Here is an 18,921-nt window from a genome sequence, read left to right on the forward strand (position 1 = left end):
GAAGGAAAGCATAAGGACATAAAGGAAAAATTAAACGGCTTCTTCGGTAGTTTGGACTCACTAAAGAACCACCATGGGACTAGAACAAAATTGTATGTCGAACGAAAAGCATTTTGCGTGCCAAAAAAAGCAACTTCATAGGAGATGAACATGTGCAATTGCAAAGAGCACTGCAGGTGGCTGAAAAGGAAACCATCTAAAAAAAGCCTATAAAAAATAAACTCAACAGAACAAGTTTGAACTTTCTGAAAGTTTGTCTGAGGTAAGGAACTGATAAAGCTGGAATAATAACAAGCCAGAATGCTCATGCCTGAACAAAAAAATCCCCCAAAGTCAAATCTCTCACATTTAAGCTGTAACTTGGCATTTCAAATTGGGGGGAAAGTGAGGGAGTGGAAACACACCAAACGAAGTGAGCTAACATAGCCTTACCTTTAATTTATCACCTCTTTAGTGCTTTAGTTTATCACATCTAATAGCAACAAAAATAAAATATTTTCCAACAAAGGTTAATGTTACATGTTTGAGATAGTGGATTTATTGTGTATTTCAAAACAAACTTTATGCTAAAGCGTGACAAAGTCCCATATAAAACCTATTCTGATTGGTCACATATATTCACTTGAAAGTTTTGTGAATTAATTTTTAGGCACACACTTTTCTTAAAAAATTAATCAAAAAAAAAAAAAACCAAAACAAAAGACAAACAAACAAAAAAAAACACTCAAAACCAACAAAAAACACAAGCAAAAGCCACACACACACAAAGATTCCTCTTCCAAGCATCTCCACATGAATTCAGTGCCTATGAGGTGTCTAAGATTGACAGTCCTGGGACAGATTGTTTCCCTAAGACATAAAACAGGGACAATATGTATAGAAATTACATTGAGTATCCTTTAGTCAGCTGCCAACATACTTTTGATTAGAAATCATACAAGGCACAATGTTATTTCTATACCTCTTTGATCATACCTCAACTGATGGCAGTGATACAAGCTAGTGGGAAATCTGCTGGTTTTCAGTTGGATCAGCATTGCACCAAGAGTAACTCATGAGTATTAAACAGCCATCAGATGGCCAAAGGCCATGTTATCTACACTACAAACTTTCTGGGCTTAGTGCCACAAACACAGCTTGCCACACATGAAACTTCTTTCTCTTTTGATTCCTAAATGTTCAAATGTTGAAGATTAATAGTTCTCTTCTGGAGAAAATGCAAAGTTCTAGATGTTTTTCAAGATTTTATGCATGGTAGGCAAGTCCATATGGCAAACAACTTTATTACAACACTATGAGGTGCTACTCCAATGTGACGATAACCATCAATGGCCAATTTTTTCCTATTGTCCCCACTGCCTTTGAGTCTTATCAGTAAAATAAGATGATAGGAACAACCCTTAGCCACTACAGACCCCACTTTAAAGTTTTCAGTATATTTATTCCACTCTGCAGTTAACTTACCACCCATACTAATACCTTCAGCATATTATTGCAGTACAGCTTGATTACATGTCACTTTAATAACAAAACAACTAGGATTTTACAAGCTACTCACTTTTGTTTTCACAGACAAATATAGAACGAGACAGTTCAACAGTCTGAACCAGTCTCCCCTTTCTCAAACCCCCTTCAGTAACCAGCTATCCCTTCTGAATGTACATCAGAGGACAAGCTTAGAAGCATCGTGAACTTCACTCAGCTCAAACTTCTTCTAAAACCCCAGTTTCCACAGCACTGTGCATGAAAGCCTATTAAGATAGTCTAGCAAAAAAAAGGAGAGTTAACAAAAATTCCCCTCACATGTTTCCTAAGACTGTGTTACTATTTTGGACTGAGCCACACAGACTTCTTGTAATTTGGGATATATTAAGTAAAAGCAGAAGACAGACAACCAGATCACAAGCAAGTATGACATTTACCAGTTTAACAGGGTGGGGAGGAAGGCACAGGGTAGAGATGGAATTGCTAAAGCTGCTCTATTTCTCTGTTGCCATTTTAATTTCCACACACAACTAAAACAGGAAGTTGCACATTGTTTCTGTAAATGGATTTTCCTCAGCCTCCTACTCATGGCCATGACCAATACAACATACTGCAATCATATCTGCTGGGAACATCCACATTCTTTCAACAGTCTTAGCAGCACTTACTCCATACCAAGCCACAAGCTTCTGCAGCCAAACCTTCTCCACGTTAAGGCTGGGTACTCTGGCAGAGAACCCTGGCCCAAAAAGAAACCATGCTACCAGTTAACCCCTACTCCAAGACCACCTCTCAGACTTGTACATGCATGCACCCAGCATTGAGTTCTTGGCTCTGTCCTATGCAAGTGCACCTCAACACAAACACTGTAGCCTGACGGCAGGCTGAAAGGCAGTACAGACCTTGGAGAAGTCTTGTGCGCAGGCACAGAAAGACATCGCTATGTCCCTGATGCTAAATGTGTTATCCCACTACCGTTACAGTAAACTCATTAGTCAGACTGATCATGTGTTCAGAAATTAGACATTTCCACTGTGCAGTTATTAGCATAATGATTAAACCTGACTGCAAATGCTTGGGGAGAAGAGGACCATCAGCCATGGGGGATAACACACAGAGAAATGCCTGCAGAAAGAAGCAGCCAGCAGTCTAGTTTTCAAAATCTTGTCTCCAGGATAACTGAGCCTGCAATTTTGGAGAGCGGGTGGGGGAGCTGGGGTAGAGAACAGAAAACTGGCTGGCACAAGAAACTGGCAGGAAAAAAAGAGACTGGCCGTCTCTTAATGTCATTTTAGGCAAAAGTTAGACATACACTTCACAAATAGACCAGTGAAGTGTTTAAAGCTGAGGAGGGTACACTGGCACCCTGGTAAAGGTGCTCCGAACATGGTAGTGAGTTATGTGCTTCTGAACATCACCACAGCACTTCAAGAAAAGGCCTTACAGCTCCACAATACCAACCACCATGGACTCATGTGTGACTAGTCACTGACCTGTGCCATACTGGACAGCTAAACACATGCTGAAGAGTTACTGAACTTCTGCAGGAAACCAAACTGCATGGGAAAATGGCTGGAAACAATATACTGCTAGAGTTACCTTAATCAGGGAGGGAGGTGTTGGTGAGGAATAAAATATTTCCCTGAGAAGTAAAGGGGTACATCAGAGCACAATTTAGTGGACTACAAAAAGGCAGCTGTGGAAACTTCTATGGCCTGCCTCCTTCCCACTGCTTTGGTAAAGCCTGGTTTTCCTATGTGAGGTCAATGTACTTTTTGGATTTAAGTTGTATATATCCGTTCAGCAATACAGACAGTGTATTCCCAGAAGTATATAGCTAATGTAAACAACTATGTATTTGTTTTAAGAACTACCATGATGAAGGAACCTAGGCAAATGGGCAGGAGGGGAAGAGTACACAGGAAAAGTATCTTTATTCAAGTAAGATCTGCAGACTGCTCACGGCCTGTTTTTCCAGGATGTTTGCTTAAGTCACATAATTGTTTGCAGAACCTCTGCTTTCTAAAAATGCATTTGGAAAAATTCACACCACATTTTCTTTGTTCTGTTTCTACTGATTAGATGATGCTTTTAAACATTATCAAACTAGGTGACCTGCCATTACCCAGTAATGACCAGCCAGCAAGCATCCTCTCAATCTTTTTTCAGCCAAACATTTCACATGAAAAATAGTCTTTAAAAAGTTTTTCACATATTTTCCAGAAGAATAAACGCATTAGATACATTTCCAAGTAATTCAGCCAGCTCTAGTAGAGAGCATCTCTGAATGCTTCCTGCATTGATTGAAGGACTACACATTTAATGAAGCCCAGGGAAATACAGTTTCATAAAGACATTGAGTTGAAAATAAGATGCAAGTAACTTGGAGTTGTGGTCCCATCAAGCTCTTTTTGCTCCCAGGTCTGGAGGTCTAGAAGTAAGAAGCAAGCTAACTGGGATTGAACCTTGATATTCTCTCTGACAGCCAAGAGGCACACTGCAATGCAGGAGGAATGCTTAAAGCAGCAAAATCCCAAGTGATTGAACCTTAATTTCTCTCAGTGAAAGCTTACAAAAACCATCCCCCACTTCCTGAAATTTCATTATTTGTTAATGTGCCACAGCCTGTACTAAGAAAAGAGAAAAACATTACTTTAACCAAAACACCATGAACACCCCTGGAAGTTCTCTTCTCCAGTTTTAGCATCCAGATGCCAAAGCAGTACCAGATGCTACCACTACATCAGGGATGCTTCAAAACTATAATATCTGAGAGACAGCACTTCTGTGGTCAGCTGTCATGCTACTGTCAAAATAATGCACTAACAGACACGTCTACAGGTCACATAGATGAACACCATTCATATAGCACAGAAACAGATATGCTTAATTATACATCAATTTAGGAGGAGACTAAAACGGGAAAGCAGACAATCCTCAGTGTGCAGAGAGGAACAAATAAAATAAAGGATGGTCTAGATCCTATCAGCTTACAGGCTTATAACCCTGCCAGTGCTGTCTCTTAACATGAGATTTACAGTGTATGAGGAAACTAAATCCAAACACAGTGGTGCAAGTAACTGATTAAATAGTTGAGAATGTCTGATTTGTTTTAGCCTGTTTGATTGAACTTCTCTCTTTACCTTAACAACCCCTAATTATACAAAGACAGTTCATTTCCAGTATGACTTAAAGGTTTTACCTACCAAATGGAGATTGTCCTCAGTTCCTTCAGCATCTCGCTCATCACCATAGCAGACAAAAAGTGCCCTGAGTGGGAGCACTGGAATAACATAACATTTCTACTGTTCATCCACTCAAATGCCATGTTTCATCTGCCGAGACACACATGCAGATCAACTGCATAACTTCAAGCTAAGTTTATTTAAAAAAAAAAAAAAAAAAAAAATCCAGGTTTAAACAGTACTTGAATTTCTTCTAATTAAGAGGAATTGCTGGTCCACATGAGCTGTCATGCTGTTAGCTTACCATATACTACCTATCAGCTATTAAGAGAGCAAAAATATGTACACTGCTCAAAAACTTCAATAACACCTTTTCCAGCCTAGTTTAGGAGACAAGCCTTATCAACAGTACAATTCATCTCTCTCAGTCCTGTCCTACACCTGGCCATTGCTGTATCTTGCCCAGTACTTGACTTAGCAACACATGTAAGAAAATCCTGTAAATGGACAAAGAAGGATCAGCTTCCCAAACATGATGCTTATCCCCTTTCCAGTCAGATAAAGGTTTATTTGTGGTTTGAAGGCTTATCCTGCAACCTTATACAGCCTAGTTTTGAACTGTGTTCAAAACTATAACTTAAAAAGAAGAAAAAACAATCCTATAAGACGCCAAGTTCAACAAGAAAGCAGAATCCCCTATGATCAAACCAATCCTTTCAGTCATTTTTTGATATTTCCTTGTTCTTGTATTTTCAAAAGATAGCCCAACTGACCTTTCCTGAAGCAATATGTTGTATTATTTCCACCATGACCCCTCTTAACTATAACATCCCATTCTACTTGTTCTCACTTTGTATAGAAGCGTTATAGCTTTTAATCACACCCTTGATGCTCCTGGTTTTGCCACATATAGGAATTTGAGAAAGCATGACAAGATCAAGTTGACAAATTATTTTTCTCTTGCAAGCAAGGAACAGAGGAACCAGTTAGAGAAATAACAAGTTATGCTTCAATCCCATGTGACACCCCACTGAATTGTGCTGATGTTAATAACCATCCCAGGGTGACATGTGAGGGGAAAAAACCAAGTGCTTTTAGTCATGAACAGGTGAAGCTACAAAACCACTGTACATTTGTATTAATACAAGGTTACATTCAGGAAAAAGTCATTTACCTATTTAGCAGATTCTCAAAGAAGCAGCAAATAGAATATAAGATCTGTGATGCTACCGTCATGTACTACTAACATTTTCATGCCCATAAGATATAATTAGGCACAGTATGAGGCAAAATTATTAAATAACTATTTGCTGAAACCTGGAATGAACATTAGGAAGGAAAACAACAGCTTTAATAATCTGGTTTGTTTGAAATTGAGAAAGAAGCTGACATACGTTTATGGTGGTTACTTCTACATGAAAAGCCAGCATTTCAAATGGGAATGACTGAAAAAGCAAGCTATGGCCTCCACTAGTTGTCACTCAAACAAACTGTGCTAGTCCAAAACATATTCTGATTTTCTCAGGAAAGAAAAAAACCCTACATACAATACAGCTTTTAACCAACCAAATCTACAATTTTATTTCCACTACCACCATGATGCCCTTTCCATGATACTAGCAGCAGGGTCAATTAAGAATCAACAATATTCTCCAGTGGAATAAGTAGTTCTGAAAAAAATAATATTAATGGTAACCTATTTCTACTCTGGTGTTTAGCCATAAGTTATATCAATTAATACAATTTCACACACACTTTTTTCCATTACAGTAAAGGGAAACTTTTTACTTCATGCTCTGCAACTGCCTCAGTGATGCAGAGGTAATACTGTCCCAGATGATGCTGGGGAAGGGATACACACTGGGGCACAACAGCCACATAACAAGTGTTTGACAAGATTAACACAGTTATATAGAATTCCAGTACTTCACACACACTTTTTCAAAGTTACAATAAAACAACATAAATTGTCCCAGCTTTAGAAGAACAGCTAAGAACTCATTCATATACTTCTCATGAACTAATAAAAGTTTGTTCACTCCACATGTAAAAGCCCCCTTACAGGTTATATAAGACATGCATAACAGATAACAATGGGTCCCAAAAGGCTTCAAGTAAAGAGAATAGAGTCAAACCAGCAGCGGTATAAAGAGTAGCAGAATGTTACTGCTGTCTTATAAAACACTCATATGAATCATTGCTTGGTTTTCCATCTGCAGATCAACATTAACTAAGTACTTATGTGCTCCCCAATGAAATCAGCCAGCAGAAAGCCCTAAGCCATTCCCTTCTGAACAGCACAAGAAGTCTAGCCACAAGCACCCAGCAGCATGTGTTCATGTGCTTGGGGTGGCAGATTACAAACTGGGGCTGCTTCAGTGATGCGGCACAACCGAAACTCATCTGCTCCACAATAAACTTCTTGTATTTGCTTTTCCCCTCCTTTTTCCCAAGTCTAGTCAGCTCAAACGTAACACTACCCAGCTACCATGTAAAACCAACATCCCAAATAGTTGCAATGGATGGTGCAAATACAGTGATCAACTTAATGCTTTGGTAGCTTGTTACTTGCTGCTGTATTAGACACAATGTTCTTACAACCATCACCTCATACACTGCATTTCCTTTTTGCTTTGCCCTTATGCCACAAAATGTTGATAGAGATAAGAAAACCCTACTTCAATATAAAACAGGAGCTATTCACATGTGAAGACTGCTGGCTTATTGAGACTTGAAATAGAAGGAGAATTCATTTCAGGCAAAAATCTAATCAGATGCATCTAATAAAAAAAAAAAAAAAAAAGACTCCTTGAATAGTCCAGTATGTGACTTTACAGCAGGTTAGTGACACATTTCATTTCTGTGGTATATCTTTCAGATATGAGAGGTTTTCACGAAAAAAAAAAAAAAAAAAGAAAGATTGCACAAACACCCTCAACTCCTTTGTTGCACAAAACTATCCAAAAGGCTTTTCAGAGCAACATTCACAGTCCTGAGATTTTGGGCTTGATTCCAGAAAACAAAAGGCTTTATCAGGCCTCTTAATTTAGCATTTAATGATGTATCTAGATCTTATGGGCAAATACTCATTCAGCAGAAATGAAGTTTTAATGGTCTAAAACACATTGAAAACTATGTAATCAGACTGCCGAATTGAAATCAGCACATGAAGGAATTTGCTAGTCAACAGCCATTAATGTTAGCAACTTCTCCCATTCCTCCAAAACACAATCAAACCCTGCATTCACAAAAAAAAGCAGGAATAAAGAATAACAGGAAACAAAAGTTTCTGACTCAGTTTCTTCCTCTCCATCAAAGCAGCTGCCCTTCCCCATCACAGAAAGGCTAACAGCTGTGGTTGCTCTCTCATAGGTGTACATAATTAAGTACCATGGAGGGTGGGGGTGTGGTGTGCTTTGTTTTGATTTTTTTTTTTTTGTTGGTCATGCATTGAGGTTTTTTGACTGCATCAGCTGAACTGTACCAGAATTACAGACAGATCCTATGTGTATTCATTTGTGGTCATGAAGGGAATTTCTCAACAGAACAGCTGACATGGCAACCCTGACACATTATACTACATTCTGAGCAATTTATACATATCGTGTAGAAGCTGATATGCACAAAGTTAAAAACAATTTTCATAAGCTGACATATAACCAGAGCAAGCACAGTACATCTTCTTGGAGCCTTGGCCTCTATCACTGAAAGTACAGGAAGAACAGGATGTGAAGCAAAGGCCACAGAGATAACTGTCAGTACTTTATTAGGAGAGGGAACATCAGACAAGGCAAAGTTAATCTAAACAAAAGGTGCAAGTTTCTTCATATTTAGAATATTTGTGTCTGCTGACAAGCAATGGCAGTTCAACAGAACCAGAGATAAGACATTCTCTTTCTAATGCATACAACATGAGATGATGCTTTAGTTCCTGCAGAAACACTTGGTCTCTTCATACACTTTTGGACATACAGAAAGGGAAGTCTGTACCGAACTGGAACTTACAGGGATTTGTAGACACAGAGTAGCAGTTTCTCCTCTGACTTTGTAATTGTCGCTCCCTCACCATTTAGTTCCTCTAGTTTATGATGTGACTTGCAAGGATACAAAGTCAGCTTTTAAGATATATCCAGCTACTAGAGTGTAACACTGAGTCACACCGTAGGGTAAGTTGTTCCAGTATTGCACCACATTCCAAAATAAAAAGTATTTTCCCAAATCCATGCACTAACCCACCACGCTTCAACTTGTGGCTAACTGTTCAACATTACATTGTCACTACCAAGAGAAAGACTAAATGCGGAGATGACAGAGCCAGATTTAAGTATTTGTAGGCTGCCGTTACATCACTGCTTTGCTTCCTCTTTGTCAGACTAAACAAGCACAATCCCTTCAACATCTCCTTGCAGGCTACATGCACCATCTCAGCATCCCTCTCTGATGGACTCTCTTGAACAAGGCAGAGGTGACACAACAAAAAAAAAAAATGACACAGTGCTCCAGCTGAAGCATCATCACTGCAGAGCAGGTGGTAATCAGAGCCCTTCATCTGCCAGCCAAACTTTCCAGTGCATCCCTGCCAGAGTTTCACCCTGATTCAGATGGCCTTGTGTTGTTGGCTCATGCTCAGCACAGCATCCACCAGCACACCAGCTCCTTCACAACAGGACAGCTAGTCACACAGTCACCTCCTGACACATACAAATGTGTGGGGTTATTCCACCTCAGGCATTGGGCCTTGAACCTTGCCCGGTTTCCCAAGGTTTTTGCTTGCTCAATCCTCAAGTTTCTCAAGGTTCCGCTGCACTGAAGCTCTGCCATACAGCATATGAGTCACCTTTCTTAATTTAGAGTTATCTTCAGATTTGCTGAGGGCATCCTTTATGTCCTGAATGGTTTCCAAAGAATATTCTGAACAGTGTGGGCTCCAGTACTGACCCTGCTTGTTAGCAGCCATCAACCATTTGCTAATTCTGGCTAAATTTTCTTTCTAGTTAACAGTCCTTTCGTCCAGCCCTTAAGTTCTTCATGTCAGAGAAGATCAGAGTTTTAAGCAACCTCTTTTTCTTTCTGAAGAGGCAACTTCAGGGTAAAAGTACCTGGACAGTTGTCATTTGGAAGCACAATCATTACTATGAGGATCTGGAGAGGTCTTTTGCTTCCATCCGTAAGTGTACTAAAGTACTTTACATAATTGCTTATTCCTAGGCACGACCACCCACATGCACCAGCAGATGATTTGTCACATTTTCTACCCTCTTTCTACTTCTTGGCTTTCAAACATGAAATTGAGCTGTGTTGTGATCATATATCACACTCTATGAATGCAGTATCACATTAATTCAAAGGACAGAGATACACACTCTCCAAAAGCTCTACCATAAAGAATCCCCACTGTAGGTGCACTGCATTATGCCCCTTCAAACATCAGAGACCTGCTGAGCACCTAACAGCTCTTCTTCCCTGACAAACACCAGTTATTGTGTTCTCAGCTTGCTACTATTTAGGAGTTCACCCCTTCAAGCCCCAGAACACCTTCAGCAGAGCTTCCCTGAAACCTAATCCACATCAGTCCTGACTGGTTGCTCACCTAGTGGAAAGGGCCTTAGTAATTGGCAATGGGGGATGGTGTGTTTGTGAGTGATTCAACACAGGCTACAGTTGTAAGTTTCAGAAGTCCTACAAGAAGAGATAACATTTCATTATTTCCGTATTTTGTTATTGCCCCCGACTCTAGCTACACAACTATACCATAGTAACAGAAGGCATGTGGCTTTCTACTTGCATGCATTGTTTGAATTACACATGCAATAAATTAGATGTGGATGGTGACAGGCAAGATTATTCTAAACTAATTCAGGGATTTCTTTAAATTTTTTGCTTTAGTTCTAAAAGCTTCTAACTTTTAATGATGACAAAAGATGCACATATATCTCTTTTTGCTGAGAGTTATGCTTTCAGAATATATTGTCTTGTAATAGACCCTGTTTCACATTAGATGAGAACTTCAGATACAGAAGAAAATGTTAACACTGAATATTTAAGAGGTGCAGTGTTTCCTGCTGCAAAACATCATTTCTTAAAAAGGAGTTTGTTGCTTGCTTCATGCTTTGAGAGGCATGGATTTAAGTACTGAACTATTTGAATACTGCTTACGTCCAGGAAAAAAAAAAAAAAACCAAAAAAAAACCAAGTAATAGTTGCTACACCCAGTACTGCAGCTGCTCTGACAGAAATGTGAGCACTGATGTGTTACATTTTTCAGTTTTGACACAGTAAACAACGATGTCCCTGTCAAACTCACTCTCCTCTGAGGAATCTTGTTGTCCCATCTTCACTCTCTAAGTTTGTGGAAGTGAAGCAGCAAAAAATTTATCCTAAAGTACATGTTTAAGTCAGCTCTTGTTTCCAAGAGGAGGAGGGGAAGAGGGGAGAACCACCAAGAAACAGTAAGTTAAGCGAGCAAAAGAAGATAGGCCCAAATTTATAGAGGAGCAGTTTTCACTTGTCAAATAAATATTCAAGCTATGAGGAGCTGAATTTAACTCCTCTACTAGAAGACTGATTTTTCAGAATGGAGGGAGAGATACCAAGGATTTTTTAATTTTATTTTTTAAAGAATTAACTCCTTGACTCAGGAACCCATGCAAGAATGGCACAAATGAACAACATTAGTTTAAAGAGCAAACTAGAACTTCATTTAATACACATAGTAGATAAACACAGTGAAGTATAAACTGCATTCAGAGCACAAATATACAGTGTCTTGCTTAATTCATGATCAGCGTACATGAAAAAAAATCTTGAGTTTATTTAGTTGCAGTACACCTTAAGAAACATCATATGCTGAATGTTAAAGTCTTCATTCCTTCCCCACCTCAATGTCCAAGGTCCTTCCTGGTGTCTCCCACTGCAGGCTCACCCTCAGCTTTCTCCTTTCCCTTTTCACTGCCCAGTCCATGCATTCATTAATCTTCCCTAAAATTGCTGCAAAAGAAAATACTACCTATTCCAGACACCTTTCACTATATATGCTATGAAAAAATCAAAACACCTGGTTATTGTTGTTCAATCTTCAAGGAAAAGTTATTTTTTTGTTACTGCAACTGAAGATAATTTATACCATAGCAGAACTGCTGCTCTGCTACTACCTAGTATTTATGGATGGACAAGTCAGCAGTGATTGCTAGAAACCACAGCCAGTGGTTTTATACCAGTGTCCCACAGGGAAAGTTGAGATGGCACACCATAACAGTGCAGCACTCAGGCTGACTCTGCTTTCACACCTTGGATCAAAACTAGCTCAACTCCCACCTGGAGCTTCTCTTCTAAGTATGGCCATTCTCAAGGCAAGTAAGAACAAACTAGAGCACCAAATAGGAACTGACAGAAATATGCATTGTGACTGCAATTGAAAGCTTTTAGTAGGGAGTCTAGATATATATATAGAATCATAGAATTGTTAAAGTTGGAAAAGACCTCCAAGATCAAGTCCAACCATTAACCTAACACTGCCAAGTCCAGACTAAACCATGTCCCTAAGCACCACATCTACATGTCTTTTAAATACATCCAGGGATGGTGACTCAACTACTTCCCTGGGCAGCCTGTTCCAATGCTTGTCAACCCTTCTGGTGAAGAAATTTTTCCCAATAATCTCCCCTGGAACAACTTGAGACCATTCCTCTTGTCCTATCATTTGTTACTTGGGAAAGAGACCAGCACTCACCTCACTACAACCTCCTTTCAGGTAGTTGCAGAGAGCAATAAGGTCTCCCATGAGCCTCCAATTCTCCAGACTAAACATCCCCAGTTCCCTCAGCCGCTCCTCACAGGACTTGTGCTCTAGACACTTCACCAGCTTTGTTTGCTCCTTTGGATACACTTCAGCACCTTGGAGTCTTTCTTGTAGTGAGGGGCTCAAAACTGAACACAGTGTTCGAGGTGCAGCCTCACCAGTGGTAACTACAGGGGGACAATCACTTCCCTAGTACTGCTGGCCACACTAGTTCTGATATAAGCCAGGATGTCACTGGCTTTCTTGGCCACCTGGGCACACTGCCAGCTCATATTCAGCCTGCTGTAGACCAACACCTCCAGGTCCTTTCCACCGGGCAGCTTTCCAGCCACTCTTCCCCAAGCCTGTAGCACTGCATAGGGTTGGCATGACCCAAGTCCAGGATCCAGCACTTGGTCTTGTTGGACTTCATACATTTGGCCTCAGCCCATCAATCCAGACTGTCCAGATCCCTCTGTAGACCCTTCCTTCCCTCAAGCAGATCAACACTTCTGCCCAACTTAGTGTCATCTGCAAATTTACTGAGGGTGCACTTGATTCCCTCGTCCAGATTGTTGATAAAGATATGAAACAGAACTGGCCCTAGTACTGAGCCTTGGGGAGCACCACTTGTGGCCAGCCACCAACCAGCTTTAACTCAGTTCACCACTACTCTTTGGGCCTGGCTGTCCATCCAGTTTTTTACCCAGCAGAGTACACCATGGGTAGCTAATTCCTCCAGGAGAATGCTGCAGGAAACCATCAGAGGCTTTACTGAAGTCTAGGTAGACAACTTCCATAGCCTTTCCTTCACTAAGTGGGTCATCTTGTCACAGAAGGAGATCAAGTTAGGCAAGCAGGACCTGCCTTTCATAAACCCATGCTGACTGGGCTTGATCTCCCGGTTGTCCTGTACGTGCCACATGACAGCACTCAAGATGATCTGCTCCATAACCTTCCCCAGCACAGAGGTCAGACTGACAGGCCTGTAGTTCCCCAGATCCTCCTTCCAACCCTTCTTGCAGATAGGCATCACATTTGCTAACCTTAATGCTTTTAGTGAAGCCTTGACACTCACACTGGTCCAAAGTATAGACTTGCTATCTTTCCCCTCCCAAGTCTTGCCTAACAGGATGAGTAGGATCTTTTATACCAGAAGGGTTTGCAAACTACTCCACAGCAGCAATCAAGTCTCTGCTCTGCCACATCAGAGCAGCTTGGAGAGATCAAGTCATCTTGGCAAAGCTCAAAGTCAGTATCAAGGGTTTAAGCCAAAGAGCTGAGCTGTATGCACACAGCTGTGTATATTGGGTGTAGTAAATAATTATGTGGCAGGTCACTCCAGATCCACACATTACAGCTGGAAGACAACTATGACTGCAGAAAATATAGACGCGGCTGGGCAGGCTTTTGCTCTGCCTGCTATGTGAAAGCCATTCCTGGAGCCATTCACTGACTTGGTGTGCTCAGAGCAGTGCTCCCTCACCACAGTGTGATTACTCATGTGAAGCCTCTCTGCTCTCAACAAGAAAGCAACAATTAATTTTTTCCTATAAAAGCAAGCAAACTTTCCTTCTGTAAAATTAAGCCCCAGTAACAAGAACACACCACACCACTCCATCACCTAACTTTTCACAAGTGCTTTTCCCAGTGAAGAAGGTACATAGCTAAAAATATTGAGTGGCTACTAATCAAGATTAGCTATCCAGCCATTTAGCTTAGTCATTCTGGAAAACATGCATAGAGAACCGAACACAGTAGGGGAACAGAAACTGCCTGCAGGTTAGAGGAGCCACAGGATTTTCTTCCATGGAAAGAAGAAAGGTATTTTAGCCAGAAAAAGTATCAAATTGTACTTTACTTCACAGATACCTGTTCTATGTTGCAAAACTCAGAATTGAGTAAATGACTGGCAATGCCTCAGATCTGTGTTTCTAGGCAATATTTTTCCCATGGGGAAGAATTCCATTTTGAGAATATGTTCATACCCCTGCTTTAGTGGCATGAAAATATTCACAACTGATACAAGCACAAGGAAAGACACTCTAGAGACCTCAGAGAATTTAGAAGCAGTCTATCAAAGCAATTGCACAGCAGATTTAAGATACGCAGTTGAAGCATTTGAGCAGAAACATTTCAAAGCAAATAGCTGAGCTGGTATGTATGTATTATATGTATCCAGTTTAATTCTACAAAACTAGTCTGCAGAGGTTCATTTATAAGCAAGGATTAGTTTCAGGAAAGACCAACCAGGACAGAAACTACAAGCAAGTGACCTTGCTAAACACTTCTCAAAAGCTCTACAAAGCACTGATTGTTCACAGTCTTTAGCAAACAGTTCATGTATCAGGTGACTCAATAGCTTTCAGCATAGTGCCTTCAATTCAAGCAGCAAACAGTACAGAGGGTTAACACCTTTTGTGCTAGTATCAAATATTTTGGCTTTTTCCATGGTTAGTCATATCAGTGGGCCAATGAGAATTTAACAATAATCACACACACTGCAGCTCTGAAACACATAAGAAAAGATGTGGTCAGTATAAGAGGGCATCCAGTGCTTGGGAAAGCCTGTAGGTTCAGTCCTTCATCAAGTCATTTCTTCAGAGGTAGTCATAATCCTAGCATCAAATCTCTGGATACTTAACAGAACAAGAAATTGTACCTCCTCCTACTTTCCTGTTCCAGTGGCAGGTACTTGTAAATACTTGATACAGCTTTTAACACTGTAGAGTTCTTAGCACATACTCACTTGACAAGCCTTTTTGAAAGGTTTGTTACTAGGAGGGCTCTTCCACATGCACAGGAATCTTCTCCCTACTGACATGCTTTCAGTGAACCACTGTGCTGTCATTTAACAGAAAGATTTTTAGAAATCACAATTACTCTAGAAGAACAGTAAACAGAAGTTAGCAGGGCCTATGGGGAGACAGACAGCAGAGGCCAGGAGAAGCATTTTCTTTCAAGTATTTGGTCTAAGGCGTATGACTAACAGGGTACTGATTAACTAACAAAGGTTTAAAATTCACCAGCTACACTGAAGAACATTTTGGTTTGAAACCTCAGATTTGTTTTTGAAATGTCTCAGATAAGTATAGGACATAAAGCCCAGCAAAGTTTCAACTGAATTTCAATTCGAGAATACGACAGAGTAGACACTGGGCTCTCAACTCACTCAAGCCCACTTCAGAACAGCAACCGAAGGGTGAAATAACTGAGTGGATCCTGTCTCTCCCTTCCTTGGCACTAGTATGGCACACACTTGATTATGCAATAAGCCACTTCCAGGTTAAACACAGAAGACTTATTTTTTGGCTGAATTACCATGCAATCAGACCAGTGCCAGATCAGGTACAAGCCAAGCAGCAAGAGCAACTCCCCTCACAGCAGCAGCCAGCTAGGGTGAAGCTTCAGCCAAGGGAACACAGGCTGCCACTGATGGGGACAGGCCTGTTCTCTCCCATCATCTATTTCCACATCCTCCCTGCATCGACTCTAGCAATGCTACAGTCACAGTACAACTCAGGCCAGCTCACTCATCCAACTGCCTTGGCTCAGAATGAATTTGGCTTCAGCAGGTAGTGGCAGCATGTGAACCCCTCTGCCTCTCCACACAGCTCATGAAATTACATTCTGCAAGGGTATGAAAACAAATGAGATTACTGCATATGTTGCAACATTAAATAAAATGCCACTGCTCATATGGTACTTCTATATGGATTTCCTTCAGAAACAGAATCCTTCTCTCTACCCCTCCCTCAACTGCAGCTTCAAATCTTGGAATCTTAATAATTAACTCATGTTTTAAACCAAGTATCATCCCAGCACTTCTTTGTAAAGGAACAGTTTTATTTAAGTTATGACCTCCATCACAAAGTGGCTTTCATAAATATTAAAAGAAAAAAGCCTTGCCATTTTCTATTATGTTGCTCAGAGAATTCAAAGGAATCAACATAAACTATCCAGTTCAATAACACAAGAGACAAGATAATGCCTTCTCCAGTGTTGTCAGTCCTCTGCCGAAAAAAAAAAAAGATTACCTGGGAGATATGGTTGATGGAGGACTCCATCCTCCGTAGCTGGGATGCTTGGATGTCCAGCAGTTGTAATACATTGTTGGCCAATGCATTGATCTGGTAAGCAACACTGGCTAGAGACTGAGTTGTGTAGGCTTTGGTCTCTTCTAATGCTTTCCTTTTATCTGGAGCCTGTAAAGCAAAAGAACAAGACATATGCTTAAGGCCAGGAAAAAGGTGGTGGTAGGGGAAAGGACAGGAACAAAAAATACAACCTATATTTAGAAGAATCTGTAACCAAGAAGATCTGACTGTGCAGTCAAAGTATGCAATCTACATCTACATTTTAAAATTCTCAATAATAAGGAACAGATACAGAATTTGAAAAATATTTAACCATAATAAAATTACATTACAAGAAACAATTCATTCAGTAGAAAAAAACAACACTATCGTGATTTGTTGGAGTTGAATTTCTAAAACCTGTCCAATCCTTCATTTCCCAAAAAGCCTCCAAATCCCCAGGAACACTGAAACGCAGCTTTCATGCTCTCTTATGAGGTCACACGCCCAGGCCAATTAAAGACAGAAAAATATTTTCCCACAGTTGGGTATCCCCTACTGCACATGCCACATACAAAGCCAACCCTCCAGCTATGCTGGCTACTATGCCTGCAGTCCAGGAGAAGGGCAAGTTGGGCATCGGGATGGCATGCACAGAGGGCTCCTGCATGCAGAAGTTACACCTCCTCACACAAAACCTTAATGAGCTTTCCTTGACAGTTGAGTATGTTCATCACTGAGAAGACACACATATTCCGAGGTGTTAGAAAGGAGCACAGCTTCTCCCCTAAAGGGCAAAAATATAAGGAAATGATCACTTTCTCACTGAAATCACACCTTGCTAAAAGCAAAGTCCCCAATCTGTCCCAAGGCATTGGTCCCTAGTCAGAGGGCAGGTTCAAGACCAGCAACTACTTACATGACGGCCCAAGTCCCTTCTCACTGGCAAGATGGGAGGTACTAACACCACCTCCACTGGGAAAATACACACGCAGTCCACTCTGAAGTGCTGCCTGTATCACAGCTTGGGAGCTAGCAGTAGAGGCCACGTACTTCATCTGTTATCCAACTTGCAGATTGCAGCTATCCAGAATTCTCTTTTCTTCCCTTTGTGGGAAAGGTACACTGCATAAGGAAGGATTTGCAGTACATGATGACTCAGTGCTAGCATAGTTTCTTCCTTGTTTTATTTATTAGTGGAATAGTCAGTTGATCTCAGCAACCAAAAGGAATGCGTCATAGTAACAGTCCCTTCCAACTAGACTTCTATTTTTACTGTTAATTTCTTCGAATAACACTCAACACACAGTGTATGCAACAGTTACAATACGAAGCACAAGTCAGTTGCATTCAACTGAGAACTGTGTTTTCCAGCTTCTGTGCACTCATTCATTCTTAAGTCCCAACTTTTTTCTTCACCTCAATATTTAACATCTACAAGTATTAAATCTACCCAAGTTAAAGTAGGAAAAGATGCAAGAGCTAATAAGGAATCCTTGTCTCTCCTGCTTTAAAGAGAAAACCAGAAGGCAAACTGTTCATATACGTTACAAAGTTGCAGCATGACCTAAATACTGCAACACAAGCTATATTAGGCTACTTTTTAATTAAAGGTTTTTTTAAACAAGGATGAATTCCCCCCAATCCAGGAAATTTGTTCATATTCATAATTAACATCCCTGGCACTGTTTTGACACTTATCACAACACTTGGTTAATGTCATCCTTCAAATGGATTCACATACAGATGCCTTCTACAATGTCAAACAGCAAGAACAGTTTAATGCAATCTGTTCCCAAAAGGTAGAACAGCTATCGCTTGTACTAAGGCCACACTATGCAAAACTCCATTTTTTCAGTATTTCCAAATTCAAACAAAGCTACCTTTCACCTAAAAAGAATACTGACATTTCTAGCTGTCAGAAAACATTAGTAAGAGTCATTTTGCTTCTTTAGAAAACAAACTTTGGTGGTGAAGGATCTGCAAAACAACTACTAAAGGTTCAAAAAGCGAGTTTCCCAAAGCACTCTGGCTTTTCAACGGGGCATTTTAAACTTCAAACCATCACTAGTAGTGACTTTAAAAACACTGTCCTACTGAGCTGGAACCTAAAGAAAACAACTGATGATTTATACTTGAACTTCTACCACTCAGGACAATAGTGAAAATGCAGGTAGCAGCTTCAGTGATACCTGAAATAAAAGGTTTACTGAACAAGATGCAGCCAATAAGGCAGCAGTCAACACAATTCTAACTACATAAATTCAAGTGTAGATACATAGCCTTTACCCAAGCAGTTTTCTTATTATAAAGTTTCAGCTAAGTAATGCTGGGCTGAACACTAATAGGTTACAAAGCCACAGCACTCAATTACTATGTGTTGTCAAACAAGAAAACT

The 18,921-nt window shown here is 40.3% G+C and overlaps 1 protein-coding gene across 12 annotated transcripts in view; it reads right to left on the reverse strand.

Annotated features, from left to right (window-relative positions):
• The window catches only part of ABI1 (abl interactor 1), an 84,127-nt gene that overhangs the window by 40,991 nt on the left and 24,215 nt on the right, over positions 1–18,921 (reverse strand). For all 12 annotated transcript variants that reach the window (XM_042802004.1, XM_042802005.1, XM_042802003.1 and 9 more), the window contains exon 2: positions 16,485–16,652. In XM_042802004.1, the coding sequence (XP_042657938.1) occupies positions 16,485–16,652 (168 nt within the window). The remainder of the gene's footprint in view (positions 1–16,484; positions 16,653–18,921) is intronic.

Source organism: Tyto alba, unplaced genomic scaffold (assembly GCF_018691265.1).
Source record: "Tyto alba isolate M040663 unplaced genomic scaffold, T.alba_DEE_v4.0 Super-Scaffold_38, whole genome shotgun sequence".
Taxonomy (NCBI): Eukaryota; Metazoa; Chordata; class Aves; order Strigiformes; family Tytonidae; genus Tyto; species Tyto alba.